The sequence below is a fragment of the Caretta caretta genome, chromosome 10, assembly GCF_965140235.1.
Source record: "Caretta caretta isolate rCarCar2 chromosome 10, rCarCar1.hap1, whole genome shotgun sequence".
NCBI lineage: Eukaryota > Metazoa > Chordata > Testudines > Cheloniidae > Caretta > Caretta caretta.
This window is the reverse complement of record NC_134215.1, coordinates 79,099,250-79,121,252: the sequence shown is the minus strand read 5'-3', so window position 1 is coordinate 79,121,252 and position 22,003 is coordinate 79,099,250. Positions and strand designations below refer to the sequence as shown.

The 22,003-nt window shown below is 46.7% G+C and overlaps 1 protein-coding gene across 3 annotated transcripts; it reads right to left on the bottom strand.

The window, feature by feature from the left end:
* Window positions 1-150: 150 nt before the first annotated feature.
* On the bottom strand, window positions 151-21,926 carry HACD3 (3-hydroxyacyl-CoA dehydratase 3). 3 transcript variants are annotated; one of them, XM_048866691.2, is made up of 11 exons: window positions 21,773-21,926; window positions 20,567-20,609; window positions 19,274-19,347; window positions 11,785-11,949; window positions 9,341-9,395; window positions 8,701-8,811; window positions 7,663-7,790; window positions 6,943-7,055; window positions 6,110-6,216; window positions 3,822-3,953; window positions 151-2,863 (listed from the first exon to the last, which is right to left on the bottom strand). In XM_048866691.2, the coding sequence occupies exons 1-11, from the start codon at window positions 21,857-21,859 to the stop codon at window positions 2,787-2,789; spliced, it is 1,092 nt and encodes a 363-aa protein (XP_048722648.1). In that variant the 5' UTR covers window positions 21,860-21,926; the 3' UTR covers window positions 151-2,786. The 3 variants fall into 3 exon arrangements, with proteins under 3 accessions (XP_048722648.1, XP_048722649.1, XP_074989328.1); XM_048866692.2 differs by lacking the exon at window positions 8,701-8,811; XM_075133227.1 differs by lacking the exon at window positions 19,274-19,347 and having other exon boundaries at window positions 21,773-21,869.
* Window positions 21,927-22,003: the final 77 nt, after the last annotated feature.

The window sequence follows — 22,003 nt, the reverse complement described above, 5'->3', positions numbered from 1 at the left end:
GGTTTTGATTCCAGTTTCAAAAGAACAGATATGCGTGTTCAGCATTACGGAGGCTTAAACCTTGATCATGCCTTTCCATCATGAAGGTCAGGTAACAAATTGCTCTTGTTTGCTTGCATAAGAGGCTGTACAAATAGCAAAATGAAAGACTTTGCTTGTAAATCTTTATTAATAGAAATACACATTCAGCTGCCTTTGGAAGGACAACCAAACTCAGTAGTTGAAGATCCACGGCAAATCACACTAAATAGGGATTGCAGTGCCTGCCCCATACCCTCACCACCATGTATTTCATAAATGTTTAAATGCCCTTTAAAGGAATTAAAAGAATGAATGCGGTGTTAAATTCTCAGTGTCGGCACCAAGATATTCAATCCCTTGATTCACTGTCAAATAGATGTGTATGTAGAAGTGACACAGTATACAAATTATGGTGTAACTACCCTGAGGAAGCTGGCCATGCCCTTTTTTAGCCTTTCATGCAGAAAGGCTCCTTCTAACACTTTTAGGCCAGGTCTACACTACAGACCTATATTGGTATTACGACGTTACTCGGGGGTGAAATCACATCCCTGAGCGACATGCAGTTATACTGACCGGGGTTAGTGTGTAGACAGTGCTATGTCTGTGAGAGAGCATCTCCTGTCAACACAGCTACCACCTCTTGTGGAGATGGGCACCCGTTGGCCTAGGTATGACTTCACTTAAGTGCTACAGCAGTGAGCTGTGCTGGAAGACCTGCCCTTCAATAGTGGTGAAAGTTCCTTAGGATGGTGCCTTTTTGCAGAATGCCTTCAGTGGCGGTTGGGACCACTTCTCTGCAAAAACCCCACCTAAATGTTCTAGTGTTAACCTCACAATTACAATCTTTGGGGGAAAAGATATTTCACATCGAAAATACGGCAACATGTTTGATGCGTTAGGGATGGAGAATGAAAAGTACCTACTTTCCTGTATAGTGGGTGTTTTTGTTGGTTTTTTCCTGGTGTTATGCTTTCGTAAAACAAAACCATACAATCAGCGGGATGGCAATAAATTGATCTTAAAGTTTAGTGATTGCTCTGGAATTAACTTGCACAAGGATTACAGTGGGTGCTGGGGGAAAGACGACTAGACTCAGCTGGGTCAACAGTGCAACTAGCTGCTCTGTAGTCAAGGTTACAATTAAGTTTATTTAAATCACACTTTAGTTAATTTCAGGGAAGATGCAAAAGGTCAGAGGGGGCTAAGACCTGGCAGATCAGGTTGGGAGCACGGGTCATTTTAATCATGGTACCCTTTATTCAGAACGGCTCCTTTTTAACCAATGGGGGTTTCTTTGTTGTAAAAGTAATTTTAATTGTTTAAAATTCACCTAAGGCATAAACCTGAAACATATCAGTTGCCTCCCATTTGCTGACACCGGCACCCAATACCAAAACGGTCCCTCACTTATTAGGCCCCCAACACTGCACCCCAAAAGCAAATTGCCAGCCTGGCTTGCAGACTCCTTAGCTGCAGTCCTCTGCATTCAGGGAATATGGAAGGAATAGGAAAACAGGTGCTTGCTGCCTTCTCAACAGGGTTTGAACCAAGCACTTACACCACCATTCCCAAAACAGAGAGGACAAGGGGCTGGCCTCCCTATAGTAGCAGAAGGAACGTTATGGGATCATCTCAAGGGAGGCCTGCTTTACCTCTGCATTTCCTGGTGTAATTCTAATTTTTGTGTGCTACTGGGGGGAAGAATGGCAGGGAATGGAAGCTCAACCCTACACAGCCTGGTTTTCTAGTGTCTGAGTTTGGACATTTAAATTCTCACCATCTGAAAGGGCAGAGTTAGTGACCACAAGGCCATGGGAAGTAGCAGCTATGTCAACTGGTGAGGGAAATTTGAAGGAGTGGGTAGCTCCCTCTAATGACTGGCTAGGACATACATAGCCAGACAGAGGCTGTGGGATACCACTACGTGTTTCTATTCCATGCGGGAGAGAGATTAAGCCTTCCTATTGTACATACGTTAAGAACAAGCTGGTGGTGTCCAATGCTGACACTAGTTGCTCCCAGGTTTAAATGTATCAGCAAAAGCCTGCTGAAGAAAAGCAGACCTAGCACTGACCATTAATAAATATATTTTCCATGCTGCTCTTGGTCTCTGTTCCTCAGGCCATTCCTAGTCAGTTTCACATAGCATGGAGTGGATGGTCTGAAATATTATACCCCAGCATCACAAGCCCTATCTGCATTCAATATCTGAAAGAGAGCAAATATCCAAGTAAGAATAACTATTATATTCCCAGTTAGAACCGCTCATGTTTCTGCGAAGAATAGGATTTCTTTTTATAATACGCAAAAAGAAAAGGAGGACTTGTGGCACCTTAAGAGACTAACAAATTTATTTGACCATAAGCTTTTGTAAGCTACAGCTCACTTCATCAGATGCATTCAGTGTGAGCTGTAGCTCACGAAAGCTTATGCTCAAATAAATTGGTTAGTCTCTAAGGTGCTACAAGTCCTCCTTTTTGCGAATACAGACTAACACGGCTGCTACTCTGAAACCTTTTATAATATGGTAATTGATAGGAAACATGTTTAACTATTGCCATTGTTCAACATTAAGTGCCATGCATGTATGACTGAAGAGGAACTCAATACAGTGTATGGGAATGCTATCTGAAGACTCACTATGAAATCTAACATGAGCATTTAGCTGTAGAAAATCCTTTCCATTATAATAATAGATAAAATTGTAAGACTCCGAGGCTCCTGTCATTGATTTAAGTCAGGGAAGCATTGTAGTCCCTGCTTTACTTCATCTTTCTCTTTTTTGATCCAAGGTGCTGCCTCCTTTGCTTGTAGAGGTGACGCAAGTTTATAAACAAACCTGAAAAGAGAAATAATGGTTGAGGCAGAGCTGAAAATCTGCAGATTCCTTATGCCGAATGACTGCACTGAGTTAAAAATGATTTCGGATTTTCTTCTCACGTATGTACATAAAAGCTAACAACAAATGAGTCCTTGCTGGGGTAGGGTTGAGACTGCAACAACCCACACTGTTTGTTATTGTAGGAGTTCTGGTTGTCACCCTTTAGGGGTAGCGGTATTGAAGATAGAGGGAGGGGGAAATAATTGTAGAACCTTGTGATAGCTTGCGAGAAAAAGTGTCACAAACCTAAGCAGCCCACATCAGACTAAACCACAGAAACAGGGTTGGTGTCATTTAAGTCTTTTTTCATCAGATGGAATGAAGTTTGGAGTTCAAAATTTTCATTTAAAAATCATGGGCTGGATTCTGTATTCCTCTGACTTCAATGAGACTTTTGGATCCCCAGAGATGTAGGCTCAACCTGCCGACAGTACGCTTTTATCATTGGTCCACTAATGATAGAGAACAAACAATTGTAGCTGATCAGTTAAACGTTAAACTACTGTTTAAAAAAAAAACCCTCCTATGAAGCTCTTCAGGGAACTGCTTCTTCATATTCCACTAGTATCAGTGTATTTTGGTTGACATCTGTATAGTTTTGAAGTACACAAAGAATCCAGCAAAATCCTGTAGAAGTCCACACTTTTACCCAATGATACTGATATAATAATTGTAATATTTTGGCCTCTGGTGTATCTGCATGTGCTTCAAGGTGATCTGTTATTGAGGTCTCCTTTCTGGGTTAACCTGTGCTATTCACTGCAACTATGAAGACAGGTTAAGCTCAAATTGGTATAACAATGACCAATCAGATATGCTAATTTAAAGTTGCAATCTGTTACTCCTTTTTTGTACATAAATGACTTTTGGTATTTCAACAGGAGAGAAATACAATGAAACAACAACAAAAACTTACCTAAAAATAACATGATAAGGTAGATTTGAAGAAAGAATGAAAATTTGATTGTGATGCTCATCGGATATGGCAGTGTGAAACTAAACTTCCCTGTTCCACTGAAGAATGGAATGGCCTGAATCAGACACACAGCTGAAAGCAGAAGGCCAAGAAGATTATAGGCAAAATACAAAGGACAAGGTAAACTCTAGAGCTGGTCAAAAAACGAAGCTTCTCAAAGTTGTTCTCTTTTAATGGTAAAATATTTTGATACTTTCTGACAAACTCTTGTAATCTAGAAAGACTTCAGCATAAACTAGTTTTAAGTGGTATCTTTAAACACAGCTGCACCTAAGTCATGATATTTTCCTAGGTTTGTCTGTCTGTCTGTCTGTCGGCATTGGTGGGCAATACTATGAATCCACCCACAGCAACAAGATATTAGCCTTGCTAGCTAGGTTCAGTGCATTCTGCTGTTTCTCACTGTTTCTTTAGAAACTTAAGTTGGTACAAATTTCTATTGCAGTGAAACAGAAGTTAAACAAACACACACCATTCATCTCCACATAAGACGATGTGTAGCAAGAGAATTCGAGCCTTGCTGTCTCCCCAAAGTAATTGTTTTCAAATTGGCCCTAAAAACACAGGAAGGGACACAGCCCATGTTTCATGCTTCCCACCTGCCTCTATAGCTGGCCATGCTCCTCTCACGAGAACATTATACTTCGGGCTCTACGGGAGTAGGAGCTGCAGCCTGGAGACTACTTCCACTCTATGGCTTTTACCCCCTGGTGCTGCAACCACTGGTAGCACAGTCACAGAGCCAGTGGGTGGAGGAGCTCCAGGAAGAGTGGCACCCTGTGAGTGTCCCAAGATCCAGGGTCTTGGAGTCAAGATTGCTCATGGGTCCTCTGTGCAATTTAAGATTTAGGCCCGTGTGAGACCATTACGCCCTCCCCGTCCAGGGGAGAAGGAGCCAGACTCCCCGAGTGACAAAGTGCACAGACACAGCTCTCCTTCCCTGCTGCAGGAGGAGAGGATAGGGACCATACAGCGTATTCACACACGCACAAAGTGAAAAACAGCTTCTCCCAAATCTCACTACGAAGAAGAGCAACAACCCAAACTGGCCAAAAAAAAAGTACACAAATTGTGCATCCATTTTCCTGTTCAACTGTGTGTGGGGTGATTTGCTTGTGCCCATGCCTCACGTCTTGTTCTCCTGCTCTTCCTGTTTATTAGGAGATCCGTGCTTCCTACCTCACTTTAAGCAGACTCTCTCTTTTGCGAAGGGAGAAACCCTGACCGGGGACCATTCTCCTCTCTTCGCCCTTAGCCTAGAAGGATTATTTCAAGCGCAGACCACTAGCATCGACTCTTGCTCCAGCTGCTCCTATCACTTTGTAACTAGTTTTTTAGCAGCTATGGCCATGTAACTTTTCCCAAAGCTTCTAGCAATGCGTTCATTTGTATCAGCTGGGAGGAGCTGTGGCTCACACCAGTATAACTCCACGATGCACCTCTTGGCGGACAGGAGCGCTAGACTGCCAGCCTGGCAATCCGAACATTTCTTCTTGAGGTGTTATGGGTGATAGTAGGATGGATGAAGGAAGTGACAGAGCTGGAGGCGGAAGTCCTCTACGTATCCAAAGGGCGAAGTAAAGCAAAGCCAATGATAGTGCAAGCTTCCCTGGTGCAGACGTGCCTCACGTCTGCACCTCTACAGGTCTGAGGTAAGTTCAGTTTCTGCACCAATCCAACCATAGGTCTCTCTGACACTCCCAGCAAGGCCGCCAATTATCACGACCCCTTTTGTTCTGCAAACAGTGGGAACGGGGGCTGGTGTTACCCTTAGCTTTTACCCTTCAGACGTGACCAAGGCACAGTACAGTGCATTAGACTCAACGAGAGAGGCTGGGTGAACATTTTCGGTTGACTAACAAATTTGCCAAAAATGCAATTGTGAGGCAACTCAAACTATTAAAATTCAGGTCGAATTCAGCAAATGGTTTGGGTGAAATAACAAATGGGGGGGGGGGACGTAGAAGTCAAAACAAACCTATTCAGCGTTTTATTTTGAAACTAACCATCAAAAGGTTGCTTCAAAACTAGCAGTTTTGTTTTGAAACTTTGTGTTTGATCACAATGAAATTATTTTGGTTTTGTCAAAAAAAAAAAAAAATTTTGGTTCAAAATAAACTAATTTTTTTTCAGGTTTTTTCAATCCCACCATCAAACCAAAATATAAATTACTCTCTCATCTCTATACAGAGCAGCATGATCTACAAGGCTGTGTTTTTGAAGCATACCTTCTGCCAAGGTGCCTAAAGGATAGAGAGGAATCCAGATGGTATATCGGATCCAAGTTAGTAATTTCCATTCTATATCAATGCAGGAAAGCATGTAGAATGGATACCTAGAGTAAAATTCAGTTTGAAAGACAGACATTACTTAGAAGTTTAACTTTCCACTTAAGTTACAATATTGTGCATAATCACTGTATGTCATCAATGTCAAATATTCATGATAAACACGATCAATCCCTTTAGTTATTGTCTTAATTGTAAATAATGATTAAGAATATTGAAAAGGGACTGTTTCATAGGGAGCTGCGGCAGATATGTTTTTCCTCTGGCAGTTTACTGTACTAGACCTATTATCCTGGCAACCTGGATAGGTTTAACTGCCTGCTTTCTTCAACAAATATTTCAATTTAGATCCCAAAAAATGAATAGAATACAATGTAGTTTGTCTGACAAACACCAGAAATTCCCAGAATCCATCACATTCTTTAGCCAAAGGCCTGAATTTCCTGTGGAAAGTGACATGAAAATCAGATTTCCTTGCCAAGGGTTAGGAAATGGGTAGAGGAACATAGCAGCAAGTTTTCCCAGACATGGAGCAACATGCGCTCTCGTTTCTCACATTGGAATCAGTCCCAGACTCCGCCAGATACAGGAAACTAGCAAGACACTTATGCTGTGACAAATCTGAGTCCCAAGGAATGCTTTATCAGCAGGGGCTATAATGCGAATGCCACCGGGTGTTTCTTAATGGCAAAATCAAAATTATTTTAAAGCAAAAGGCTGTTTTTCAGTGGAACCCTGGCGTTCCATGCACGTCAAAGGAAAATCCTACAAACCTGAATAACTCAGTAATACTCCAGCAGTAAAATACAAAGAACACCACCGCTTTGCTTTGCATTTCCTCCACATTTCCGAGGACAATAAACAAGACAAAATTTCTTCCAAGTACCTGTTTAACAAAACACCAACATATACACATGAGTATACTCAACAGATACCAATGTGGCACAGTCAGAGGGCAACAGTGAGCCCCTACCACTAGAAATACACAGACTCCTTAAGAGCCCATGGCACACGCAGCTCAGGGCCCGGGCACATTAGTGGTGCTGGAAGACCAGGGCATGTGTCTCTGGAGCGGAGCTGTGGGCTGGGGAAGTGCTTCCTAAGCCTGCAGTCCTTGTACATACTGACCAGCTGTATTAGGGGCCAACCCAGGAGCAGAGAGAGAAGGTGGCCACGCCTTTGCAGCACAGTGTGTCTGCTGTGGGAAGTTGAGCTGGTCCAAGTGCATGAGGTCCCCCCTCCCCCCGCTGTTCTGGTCTTTGCCCCAACTCCTTGTCTCATCAGACAACCCAAGAAGGTAGCCTACCAACCCAGGCTAGGAAGCATGGATTCCTACCTACGGGGCAATATATATCCCTGGGGTATCTCCACAGTGATGCCATTTCCTCCTCCCCTTCCCCGCCCCCTGCTTTTTTTTTTAAAAGCAGTAATGGCTAAGACTATCACAATATAAACTGTAATAACCTGGGGTGCGAGGAATCTTAAAATATTACCTGGAGAAAAGAAGGTATAAATGGTGACCTGACGATTCCTACTAGTGAATTCAGGATCTCTATAAATGCGAGCGTCTGACAGAAGTACATCATGTCAGCAATGGTGTGAAATGTATCGTAGAAGGAATCTATCAAACAAAAGACCGCTTTAAGGCATCTGAATTTGCCTGCCAGGAGAAGCCAGCTTAACTACACAGCCCCCAACATATGCTAACTCATTCAAATATTTTAGAACTATATTTGTGTTGGAAAAATTTAGTGTTCAACCTTGTGTGTAAAGCCTATATGCAGGCTAGTGTGCAGTCAGAGTAAAAATCTTAAAAACGTTACCCGATCAAAGTAAAAGTCCTATGCTGAAAGAATCACAGAATCATAGGGTTAGAAGGGACGCAAGGGTCATCTAGTCTAACCCCCAATGCAAGTACAATTAGAGCTATTTCAGTAAATAATATGGAAAAGAAAGAGGGCTGTGCTCTGGATTAACAGAATGGACAATTGGATCTTTTAGAAAAACAACATTTGAGCCAACCCATTTTTAGTAATACTGGCTCTCTAAATGGAAGAAACGTCTGTCTCGAGTGCGAGGCAGTGTCATTGTAGCCATGTCCGTTCCAGGATAGTAGAGAGACAAGGTGGGTGAGATCATATATTTTACTGGACCACCTTCTGCTGATGACAGAGACAAGCTTTCAAGCCACACAGAGCTTGTCTCGCACCAACAGAAGGCGGTCCAATAAAAGTCTCAAGTGAGATTTTTCATTCCCCCCCACCCCACAACACAGTTTCTTTTTTAAAATTAAAATTTAGCATGTATAGATTACAGCAAATATTACTGATGCCCATAAATCACAGGCTCTGCGACTATTTACAGGTCCTGTCCTTAATGTTATGACAATTTTTGGGAGGGTTTTGTTGTGCATTTCAATGAAGTATTTACAGTTTCATGTGGCTTAATTTAGATGTCATTGTTTAGAAATTACTGCAAAGGGTGAAAGGAGGAATAAAATAAAATAGGATAAAATAGTGCTTATTACTTGCCTTTTCCTAAGATAAACAGGCGAACTGTCATATTCACAAAAATCCAGGAGAACCCCAAAAACTGCACAAGATTATACATGAACAAATATCCTCTCTTCAGCTGTCTGAAAGCTATAATCAACGTTAAACAATCATGTTAGCAAAATGCAACAGCATTCCTATATTTTGCAACTGGCTCTCAGCGGCGAGGTGGGTTAGTGAGTTAGCCTTTCAAATCTGAAGATGGGTTACAAAAGAAAACAAGGTTTCACGCTATTCTGGATAACACAAGACTACCAAAGATTTGCCGTGTGGACTCAAGGGAAACGCAGCACTGGAGTAACAGGACTGCTGCACCTATCTCAGCTTGGGCTGGGCTTTCACATCACCTGCTGGCACGATTGATGACAAAAATGATCAAATCCTCTAGGAACCAGTAGTGCGGTTTTACTCAGCTTGTAAGTAGTTATATACATAATAAAGTGCTGTATACTAGTTTTACAGAGAGACAACAAGTCTATCAACACTACCATGACCACATCGGAAGTACTTAAGTGCATGCTTACAGAGGTAATATTTTGCCTGTGTGTGCATAAGCAAGCCATTGCCACTATCTTATCCACCAAATCAACCTTACTAATTTAAAGATACAGTCACTTACAGTCTTTAGGGACTCTGGATTCAATTCTGATTTTGTTAATCCTTTCTTCTTCTTCCTAAAAATTAGGGATAAAGTTGTAAATGGTTTTAGTGTCGTATTTCTATATAGTAATTAGCAGCTAATATTTAGTTAACTGTTCTGCTGCAAAGCTAGTGGGGTTTTAGAGTCAGCTAATATCCACTTACGAGTCTAATGTGTTAAATTTTTCACCTAGGCAAAACTGTGCAAATTCTTCATTGTCAGGAAAGAGTGTTACTGCAATAGCTAATGGTTGTCTAGCCAGCTATGTAACCTCCGTTACACATTTTCATCTAATGAATACGTTTTGTGGTGTGAAATTAATTCTTGATCATTACCACCACTCAAAACTGTTCCTTTTCTTATGAGAGTGTGAAGTCATCCTCTGGCTCTCTTCAGACCATTTAACACACACCCCAATTGTTAACTCCTGGGAAGAAGTAAAGTCACTCTGGATTGCTGTATAAATCAAAACAGCCCTTTGCAATATCCTGTATAACTTACGTGGTCATTAGGATGTAAGAAATAGACTTGTCCTTCTGACCATGGGGCAGAGTGTGTTGTAGAACTGACCCCACTCACACTTTTGTATGGATGTTTGTGTCCTTTCCAAGAGGCATTATTATTTCTTTGCTAACCATTCTGAATGCAGTAGAGAGCATTTGAATTACCACGTAGCTGAATGTAAAGACAGGGCCAGCCTGGTGGCTCAGGAGGCTGCTTTCTGGACACTCTACCTAGAAATCCTCATTTTAGAAACAACCTCGGGACTTCTGCTTTTCACACAAGCAAGGCTGGAGTGTTTTAGAAAGGGAGTCTCTCTTGGTCTTTAACTGAAGGAAACAGCACACACTATCTAGGGGATATAACCTGTCAAGTTCAGAGCCAGATCCATTTGGGAGCATTCTGATTGGGGGCCAACTCTAAAAGCAATATAAGTAAAAGATGAGCATGTGCTTGAGACGGTCTCGTTTAAGGAGAACAGAGGACATGCTGTCTCTCATGGCTAGGCACCTCAACTTCTGGAGTCCTTGGTTTGCAGGTAGGCAAGATAGCTTGAGCCCTCTGCCAACATCAGATATCCCATGGATTTCAGCTTATTTAGACTGCGAGCTCTTCAGGGCAAGGACCATCCATATATGTTTATATAAAAGAAAAGGAGTACTTGTGGCACCTTAGAGACTAACCAATTTATTTGAGCATGAGCTTTCGTGAGCTACAGCTCACTTCATCGGATGCATACCGTGGAAACTGCAGCAGACTTTATATACACACAGAGAATATGAAACAATACCTCCTCCCACCCCACTGTCCTGCTGGTAATAGCTTATCTAAAGTGATCATCAGGTTGGGCCATTTCCAGCACAAATCCAGGTTTTCTCACCCTCCACCCCCCCACACAAATTCACTCTCCTGCTGGTGATAGCCCATCCAAAGTGACAACTCTCTACACAATGTGCATGATAATCAAGTTGGGCCATTTCCTGCACAAATCCAGGTTCTCTCACCCCCTCACCCCCCTCCCAAAAAACACACACACAAACTCACTATCCTGCTGGTAATAGCTCATCCAAAGTGACCACTCTCCCTACAATGTGCATGATAATCAAGGTGGGCCATTTCCAGCACAAATCCAGGTTTTCTCACCCCCCCCCCCACCCCCATACACACACAAACTCACTCTCCTGCTGGTAATTGCTCATCCAAACTGACCACTCTCCAAGTTTAAATCCAAGTTAATCCAGAACATCTGGGGGGGGGGTAGGAAAAAACAAGGGGAAATAGGCTATCTTGCATAATGACTTAGCCACTCCCAGTCTCTATTTAAGCCTAAATTAATGGTATTCAATTTGCAAATGAATTCCAATTCAGCAGTTTCTCGCTGGAGTCTGGATTTTTATATAGTGTCTAGCACAGGGGTTCTGAAACTGGGGGTCGGGACCCCTCAGGGGGTCACAAGGTTATTATATGGAGCGTTGCGAGCTGTCAGCCTGCACCCCAAACCCTGCTTTGCATCCAGCATTTATAATGGTGTTAAATATATTAAGAAGTGCTTTTAATGTATAAGGGGGGGGGTCGCACTCAGAGGCTTGCTATGTGAAAGGGGTCACTAGTACAAAAGTCTGAGAACCACTGGTCTAGCACAATGGCATCCCGATCCAGACTGGGGCCTCTGTGTATAATAATTTATGGATAATGCTCATTTTAAACCAAACACCTCACCTAATAGGGCCTCCCCCTTTTAGTTTCAGGTTTTTATACTGAATCCATTTATTATTGTTTAATTTGGATCTTGCAACCAGCACACTAGTCAGAAACTCCCAACTATAAATCTGTTAACTCAATGGCAAGAATCTAGGTATTTCTTAGGACATGCACTCTTAGCTGCTTATTTAAACTGCTCCGAAAGCACATGGAGTACTGACCTTTGCTTTGAGTTCCATTTCAGCATCCGACTCATCTAGCCAGCGATCAAAATCAGGGGCTAGGAACATCGGGCGCCTCTCCTGTTTGGTGAGTCTTTTCCACCAGTTGCTTTCTTTTTTCTGCACGCTGATGTTCAACTGCCTCTGAGTCACTTTGTACTCCAGCTGCGAAACACACAATGGGGGGCAGACACAGGAACATGCCTCATTAGAACTGGGGCCCTCATGACTAGAATGTTTTTGATTCAATCAGGGCTGGTGAAAGGTTCTGTATTGACAGCTCTGGAGAGCAGAAGGGTTGTGTCTGAGGATTTGCCTACCTGCCAGTCGGGGGGTTGCAAGTGCAGCTTGCACAGACAAACCTGAGCTACTTTTACTCTAGCTAGCTCGGGTAGGGTAGCAGTAAGCCACAGAAACGCATGCTGTACAAGCCCACCTGGAACGCTGGGTAATCGCTCGAGCGGCTAGCCCCCACGGAAGCCCAGGCTGCTGCAGCTTCACGGCTCTGGGCTGAGGTTAAAGCTAGCTCGGGGACGTCTGCGTGAGCTGCAGTCATGCCCCAACTGCAGTATGGATCTACCGGAAGGGGGAGAAGGCAGTTCAGTACCAACAGCCACATTCAGCGTCTGGTGCCTCTGCGGTAACTGCCTATCAAGGGTGCCAGCTGCAATGGTGATAGTTTTTGGGATGGTCTAGCTGTCAGTAGACTGGTTTCACAAGACCCTCAGCTCATTTCACACAGGCCACTAAGCAGCCCTTAGAGCAGTGGTCTCCAAGCTTTTTAAGCACAAGATCACTTTTTGAATTTAAGCGCAACCCAAGATCTATCTACCTCAAAGGAAATGTAGAAATAACAGTAATCACACAAACCCCAAAACCCTTGCCCCGCCCCATGCCCCAGCCCCACTCACACCATCCCCCCTCCCTCCATTGCTCGCTCTCCCCCACTCTCACTCACTTTCATCAGACTGGGACAGGGGGTTGAGTTGTGGGGGGGGGGCGGGCTGTGGGGTGGGGCAGAGGGATTTGGAGTGTGGGAGGGGCTCCGGACTGAGCCTGGGGCAGGGGTACAGGAGGGGGTTCAAGGTGCGGGTTCCGGGAGGGAGTTTGGGTGCAGGAGGGGGCTCAGGGCTGGGGGTCAGGAGTGCTGGGTCTGGGAGGTGGCTCAGGCCGCGGTTTCGGGTGCAGGCTCTGGGAGTGGGCTGGGGCAGGGCGCTGGGCTGCAGGGTTGTTGGGATTTTGTGGTTCCCAATAATAACCAAACAAAGGGAGAGCCCCGGTACAAAGACCAGCCAGAGTCCCTCCAGCAAGGAGCCCCTCCCGTTGCTATTTTATAGTACATGGCAGTTACGTAACACAAACCTCTAGCCAATCATATTTAACCTTTCCATATATGGATTTGTTCATCACATGCTTATACTTCTCCACTCCACGCGTTGAGCTCACCCCGTCCCCTTGGCCTTTTCTAGAATGTTCCTAGGGTGGTGAGCCACAGAATGCTTCTTTATGCCTACGTACCTTCTAAATCACATTTTGTTTAAAATGAACACAAGTATACTCTTCAGGGTGCAGGCTGTGGGAGGGGGTTGGGGTGCAGGAAGCGTACGGGGTGTAGGGGGGGCTCAGGGTGCAGGAGAGGGTGTGGGGTGCAGGCTCTGGAGGGAGTTTGGGTGCGGGGAGGGGGGCGCTCAGGGCTGGGGGAAGGGGTTGGGGTGCAGGAGGAATTTGGTGTGTGGGCTCTGGCCAGGCACTGCTTACCTCAGACAGCTGCCGGGCAGTGGGGCTAAGGCAGGCTCCCTGCCTGCCCTCGCCCCACACCGCTCCCAGATGCAGCCGCCGCGTCTGGCAGTGGCTCCCCCGGGGGGGCGGAGAAGAGAGGCAGATGGCTCCACATGCTGCCCTGTCCGTAGGCACTGCCCCCGCAGCTCCCATTGGCTGGGAACGGGAACCGCCCCCTCCTCCCGGAGCCACTGCCAGACATGACGGCCACTCCCAGGAGCAGAACGGGGCTAGGGCAGGCAGGGCGCCTGCTTCAGCCCCACTGCGCCACCGGACTGTTCGTGGTCAAACTCCCAGTTCGGCTGCAGGAGGGTTGGCAACCCGATCGCAATCGACTGGTCGATCATGGAGCCTCTGACAATCTCAGTCTCAGTGCCTGAGGATTCACTGCCAGATACTCCACGGTCGACCAGTCGATCGCAATCTAACTGCATTAGAGGGTAACTATCAATTTTAGGCTGGAGTTGAACCAGTGACCTAAATGCAAAAAGTGCTGGGGCCTGTTAGTCAGCCCCTGGACCACCCAATCCTCCTTAATAAGTACATTTCAGGCCAAGCATGAAGATACTGCTAGCACTGGCTGCGGTGAGTTCTTACTAGCAAAATGTACAGTGGTAACAACTGAAAGAAAGGGGTCTCTCTTTCCCAAGGGGCAACTGCCCCAATTTTAAAAGTTCCTAAAATAACCTAGAGATATGGAAGTGCCGAGAGGCCGCTTGTGTAGCTGCAAGTCAAAGTGAAAGTTTCTCAGTTCTTTTGCTCTTTTCTTATTTTATCAGCTTCTTTGACAGAGAAGAATCCAGACTGGTGACCACATGTTTGCACATGAAGGTCATGGATCAGGCACTCAGAAGCTGCCAAAGAACCAGGCCAATGGTGGGAAAGTCACTTCTCCGTGTTTCTACTGGGGATAGTTCATACAGCACAGTAACTCCATCTCCTAACTATAACACCTGCCCCCTGCAGTGGCCATGGAACCAATATTTGCACCTTTAATTAGAAAGGGGGCAAAATCACACGTCTGGATTTCTACACTACCCCACCTACCTGTCAAATCTTTGGTGCAGTTTGAATCCACACTTAGCACTTTGATTACAATCCTTTGAGTAAGAAAGGGTGCTAAATATTTCACAAACGCAAAGCCTTCCGGAGTAGATCTCTCCATTTTACAAATGAGGTAGCAGACCTAGGGTACAACTACACTAGACTTTGGCCCCTTGCGGTACTTACACATTTGTAAAGGCTAGTGTCACCACTCTCCTCCCCACACACACACTTGAGCCAGGCTATAAACACCTGATCGACCTGCATCCAACATGTGTGGTGGGTGAATTACACTAGCCTTTTCAAATGTGTAAGCATCTCAAGTTAATTAGGAATCAGGTACAAAAGGCTAGTGAATTCAAGCTCAAAGAGAACAGTGAGTTGCCTGAGTTTAAACAGCAAGTTAGTGGTACAGAAACCTGACACAGAGGACCAGATAGGTGCCTTGTGGAATTTTCACCCTCAGTATTTTTGAAAACCACACAAGGCAACTACTGCATCCTTGATTGCCTAAATATCTTTACAAAACTGATTCTTTGTGTCCTATTCCAGCTATTAGGTACATTCCCTTTGTCCAGGACTTTGCAACTGTTAAAGGCCAAGGCTTCTGCCAATTGAACTTCTCAATATATGAGATTAAAATGCACTCAAGACTAAAATAACCCACTGTATGGTAGCGAGGGACAGTACATATTGCAGGGCTTTGGAGCGCGAAGCAGCTCTGGAGCAGTGGAGCTGCAGGTTTTTGCCTGGAGCTGGAGCGGAGCCGGAGCACAGCTCCAAAGCCCTGACATATTGAGGAGTGCATGTGTGGAGTTTGGGTTAAAAATGGGGCTGAAATAAAGCAACAACAACTTACAACTTCTACGTTAAAAATCTCATTTCTGGAACTAACGTTTTCATGTTTTGGGGGTCTTACGGAGAAGCTGGAGTTTTACTCAAAGCTTTATTCCTTCAAGCAGCCAAGTTAAATTGTTTCTAACTCAACCACACTGAGACACATGATCAGGTGCATCTTCAGTGAATGGTCCTTCATTCCAGGTCTATTCTACTGTAGCGAGTGGGGTGTGGTCTCCCTCCATGCACTCCTATACCTACTTTAATTATATTTACATACATCACAGTGTAGGGAGGGAGCTCTGATTACTTCCCACTAGCAGCAGAGCTATGTGGCTCTCCTTTGATGTGGTGGAGACAATGGATAATTAATGGACAGTGAAACACTTTTGTTTATTTGCAAGATGGCTAGCGGCCATCTCTGAAAATATGAGCCACCCGTATGAAGCCACCAGCAAACATCCCAGATTTAATCCTGTGGCAGTGGGGTATCATGTCAATAAGCTGATGCTGTGGTTGGAGAACTAGACTGACTGGACCTACAGGTATTTATAGGGAAGATGTAAAACAGCTGAGCTGCACAACATGGGGCTCTTAATCTATTCAACAATCTAGCCACATGCCGGCCCCACCCTTGATTAAGTTTATTGAAAAAACTGATGAAGTGATTTGGGAAGGAAGGGATGAAGGTCATCTGTCCAAGGCGGTACCATTAGCTCCATCAGCTAATGCGGGATGGTCTGTTACCGCTGATTGCAAGGTGGTGCAGATCACCACAGCTTTCGAGGGGGTTGTCCTGGGGGACTCTGTTACTCTTGCTAAGTCATCTAAAAGGATGGTGGTATTTGTTCCGCCTGGCTGAGGGTGCTCAGTCCTTCAAAATGCTGATAATACCCTGCTCTCTCCCCTCCAAGCCAGCCAATACAGAGGATCACCTTACTCCATACCTAGCTCAAATGAGGGCCAACGGGCTGAGCTCAGTCTGATATGACGGATGCTAGAAGACTGGAGAAGGCAACTAGAAGCTATGGCCAAGGTAAGATCCGCCTCTGAACAAGGGTGTTTCCACATTTTGTTGTTTGAGTTTGCAATCTTGGGGTGGCTTGATTCCCACCTACTAGCTGACCGGAGAGCAACAGCTTTTCTCCACCCTATGTGGCACCAGCGCAGTGCAGCTGTTTCCCCTACGCCATTCACCCCCTGCTACCATTCTCCAGTCCTTTGTCAGTGCACTCTGCATGGGGCTGCATCTCTGATCCATCCAGAAACCGAAACTGGTGCAAAACCCAGTAGCCTTTTAATTAACATGTTCTATTAGTGCTGCGACCTGCCCCGGGTGCCTAATGGCTTCCAAGGGATTGATGAAGAGATTGGTTTTGATCTATAGCACCACAAGTGGCCTGGGACCTGCTTGCCTGAGACCAGGTCTACGCTAGGGACTGTTGCCAGCATGGCTATGCAGGCCAAGGGTGTGAAGAGGTGAGTTCCCTGACCAACACAGGGGTGCAGGTAAAAGTCCCTGGTGTAGATGCAATGATATGTGCAAAACTAGCCTTTTATGGCATGGCTTGTTTCACTCATGGGGGGTGGTTTTACGATACCATAACTTTGCCAGAAATAGCTGCGTCCAGACTGGGAGCGCTTCACCGGTACAGGTATATTATATGAGCAAAGTGCTCCTACTATACCAATCAAAGCACAGTTTTGTAGCTGTAACTGAATCTACGCTATGGACTTTGGCTGGCACAGCTGTGTTGGCCAAGGGGGCTCCAGCACCTCTGTGGGCTCATCTGCGACAATATGGCCATCACTGGTTAGGTTTCCATGCTGTCTAGTAATATGACACTCAAGATGCCACTTGTTGGGAGCCATAGCTCGCTCTCCAGTCCTGGCCTCAGATTATCCGAACTGCCTGCCAGCCCATTGTTTGGTCTTTATCAGATATTTAAAAACACATGTCAAGTCTCTTAACAACGCTGTTCTGCATTGGCATGGAGGATGTGCAGGTGCACAAATACAGCAGGACGTGCTCAGAGTGATTTGGGGTTAGACTAATGGCTGGTCCACACATAGGCCTGTGCCAACTTAACCAAATCAGTTTGCTAAAGCCAATGTCATTATTTCACTGCAGTTCTGTGAGTGGACACTTATTTCGGAATAGAAGTGACTACAGTCTACGGAGCCAGCTGACTTTAGTTAAATATATGAACACTTGTTTTTTATTCTGCACTAAGAGCACCCATGCACCATAATAACTAATTAGATCAATTTTAATTCTCACCTCTTGTTGTTTTCTTGCAAATATTTGGGTAGACAAGGCCTGGAACTCTGATTATAATGGAGTCTAAGGCAAAGAACTTTTGCTGCTTTTACTGCAAAGCTTTGTTTCGATATTGATGGGTTGGCAATTCCCTTGAAATTCAGCAATTTACCCCTCCAGAGAGGAGTTAAATTCTGCATTTCAAATGAAGTGACTCCTCTCCTTTCTTTGCTCGGCAAGATGGGAAGGGAAGGTCTATCTACCCCAAGGAAGGAAGGATTCCGCAGAATTTCCCAGATTTACTGCCGCTATTCCTGGTGGGCAAATAAAAAGAACCAGGACAATTACAGGACAAGTCTTGCTGCAGCTGCTCCCCACTGGGAGTGAAGATCAGTTTTGCAGGACCCCCTGTGACTAAAAGGACAGGCAGATCTTGGGAGTGCCAGGAAGAGTCAATCTTCCCAGGTAGGCTCTCTCCAGTTATAAGACAGGAACTAAGACAGCGCTTCACAGTGAGAGCGTTGCAACACGTTCATGCTGGGATTCTTTGTAATTCGTACAAGCAATGAGAGCACACGTCAAGATTTTTAGCAAGGTCACAGAATACGTAAGAGGTGGTGTTGTTTTATTTCAGAGAGGCTGCACTTCCCATAAGCTAACTTAACAGCGGATGGGATGTTTTCATTCAGAAAAATTGCTAGATTCTCTGCTATTTTACTGCTCCAGTAAATTTTTAAGCTACCCACCACTCGCTTCTGTAATTAATTTAAAGCCATGTTCATGTAAACCCATATTTATGAGAGCAGTATGAGATCTGTGTGAGAAAGGTGCGGAATCAGTCTCAAAGACAGGGTATTGAATGCGTACTGCACTTAGAACTTTAAACATTAGTAAAATCATCTGTTATAGCAGGGCTGGGCAAACTTTTTGGCCCGAGAGCCACATTGGGGTTGCGAAACTCTATGGAGGGCCGAGTAGGGAAGGCTGTGCTTCCCCAAACAGCCTGGCCCCCTGCCCCCTATCTGCCCCTTCCCACTTCCTGCCCGCCTCTGAACCCCCAACCCATCCAACCCCCCCTGCTCATTATCCCCTGACCGCCCCCTCCTGGGACCCCACCTCCTCATCCAACCCCCCCTGCTCCCCATCCCCTGACCACCCCATCCAACCACCCCCTGCTTCCTGTTCCCTAACTGCCCCCCGGAACCCCCAATCCCTCATCCAACCCCCCTGCTCCCTGCCCCTTTACCATGCTGCTCAGAGTGGCAGGACAGCCAGCCATGCTGCCCACGCGGTGGCATGGCTGCGGGAGAGAGGGGACAGTGGGGGAGGGGCGGGGGGCTAGCCTCCCCAGCTGGGAGCTCAAGGGCCGGGCAGGGCGGTCCCGCAGGCCTGGATGTGGCCCGTAGTTTGCCCACCTCTGTGTTATAGCATCACGAAGCAAAGCAACAACCCTAAATTGCATCCCAGGAAATTTAAAGCATAGCCATTTCCTTTTGGAGTTTTTTTTTTTTTAAACCACTTAACAGTAATACTTTTCTTTTGTAAAACATAGAAGAAAAAAATACATACTTGGGGCTTGACTGGTTCTAGAAATGCAAGCTGAAATTCATATACATTGTCCCCCTTGGCACCATGACCCTGGGCTAAAAGAAAAGGAGCAACAATCAGTGTAAAGATCCTGATTCCCCACCACCACCGCACACCATGTGCAAAATGTACTTTAACTATAATTATTCAATGTTTGTTTAAAGTGCCCTCCCCTACCCCACGGTGCTGCATGATCAAACTATGTAATAATGGACATGCAAAGACAGCGTCACAGCTTTTTAGAATTTAATTCGCTTTTAACGAAGTGACATTTAAAAATGCGTTGGGTGCCTTATAGGGGGGTCGACATCCACTATAACAGAGAATAGTGCTGGAAAAGGACCTTCATGAGAGGCAGGAATGGATGAGACTCCAGGAGGAGCAAGTTCCTCCCAACGGGATCTATCGCAGCAAAGGATCAGCTGCCCAATTTAAGATGCAATGGTGAAATCCCTAAAACATCAGTGATGACAGAGTGCAAATACGCCCCAGGATTCATCAGTTTCCTACAAAGCCAGGTCCTTCCCCATAAAATCCTCTGAAAGCCAGCAGGCTCGGCAAAAAATATGCCATTTTAAAGGGTGCCATTGTAAAATAATCCTGTCCACATAAAACGATACAATCTAAGCCAACACATTATGTCTTTACCATATGCTTCTGGGCCACAAGAGTGGTATACAGGCTCAAGGATGCAGTATGAAAGATACACAGTATATTCCTTGCACTAACCTGACAAGCAAAACAGCGAACTCGGTCCCTTAAGGGTGAACTGTTCAGTCAAAACAAAACAAAAACTTTTACAAAGGAATCTATTTACCTTTCAAATTGAATTTTAGTTCCTGGTCCAAAACCTGCTCGTATTTGCACACAAGGTCTTTGTGACAGTAGTACTGCTTTCAATGTGAAGTTTAGGGAAAGAGACGTGGATAATCAGCTGACATATTTAAACGTGGTGCATGGTTTGTTTGGGTTTTTTTAATTAAATATGGTGCTGCTATCAACTACTACAGCTAGACCTAGAACATTTACCTGAAACCCAAAACCACCAGCTCCAGCTGTATTGTGTTACAGGCTCTGATGTTCAAGCTCCCCCGGGTGAGTGTAGGGGTCCAGGATCAGGGCCGAAATCATTACGACCAAGAAAAGAAAGTAGAGAAGTTGTGGCCAGCAATCCCTTGGCAATCCTAGGCTGCACAGCTGCGTGTTGCTAGGAGTCCACCCCTGTGCAGAGGGATCAGGGATGCTATTCACTTTGAAAGAAATGTAGTCACCTACCTTTGAAATGAAGCACGTCGTCCATAATGGTGATCTCGGGGCTCTGAGGAAAGAGAGGATGTTTTAGGCGGCAGGCGTGTACCCCTTTCAAACAAACTGTTTTAAGGCCAGGATCCTGGCAACTGAGAGGGATTCAGAAACTGACCCAGAAGAGCCTGGGGGCACTTCAAGCAGCAAAGTACCCAGGTTACCAGTTACACCTGTGGTTCTCCAGACTTTTTCCAATGCACCTGGCATGAGATGGGGGAAGGGTAGTTAGGAGGGAGTCTCCCTGCGCTGTATACACCATGCAGAGGACGGTGCGGGGGCCTGTACGGGGGGGTCTCCCTGGGCTGTGCATGGGACAGGGGTGCTGTAGAGGGGGGTGGGAGGTCTCCCTGGAATGCATGCCCCATGCACGGGAGGGGGGCGCTGTACAGCAGGGAGGGGGTGTCTCCCTGGGCTGTACACGGTGCATGGGTGCTGTAGAGGGGGGTGGGGGGGTCTCCCTGGAATGCATGCCCCGTGCACGGGAGGGGGGCGCTGTACAGCAGGGAGGGGGTGTCTCCCTGGGCCATACACGGTGCATGGGACAGGGGTGCTGTAGAGGGGGGTGGGGGGTCTCCCTGGAATGCATGCCCCGTGCACGGGAGGGGGGGGGCGCTGTACAAGCAGGGAGGGGGTGTCTCCCTGGGCCGTACACGGTGCATGGGACAGGGGTGCTGTAGAGGGGGGTGGGGGGTCTCCCTGGAATGCATGCCCCGTGCACGGGAGGGGGGCGCTGTACAGCAGGGAGGGGGTGTCTCCCTGGGCTGTACACGGTGCATGGGACAGGGGTGCTGTAGAGGGGGGTGGGGGGTCTCCCTGGAATGCATGCCCCGTGCACGGGAGGGGGGCGCTGTACAGCAGGGAGGGGGTGTCTCCCTGAGCTGTACACACCATGCCCGGGACAGGGGCACTGCACAGTCGCGAAGGAGTGTCTCCCGAGTCCGCATTGCCCATGCATGGGATGGGGTTGGGGGGCGGGGGGGTCTCGCTGGGTTGCATGCCCCAGGGACGCGACAGGAGCGCCTCCCTGGGCTGTACGCACGCTGCACGCAGCAGGGGCCCGGCACAGCGCGGGAGAGGCCGTGCCCCGGGCGCGGACGGGACCGGGACCGGGACCGGGACGGGGGGCGGCTCCCCGGGCTGCGTGCCCGGCGCGCGGGACATGGGGCCCGGCGGTACCTGCACGTCGCTCAGCTCCACGCGCAAGTAGAGCTCGCGGTGCCGCTGCGCCCAGTGCACGTGCGGGGTCAGGCTCTGGCGCTGCATCGTGGCGGCCGGGGCAGGCCGGGCTCCGAGGGCTCCGCGCGGCGCCTGGCGAGGCCGGGGGGGGTTGGTTGCCCCCGACGTGGGGCGGAGCGAGCGAGCGCCCGGGCCCCTGCGCACGCGCCCTGCCGCTGTCTCCTCCCGCCC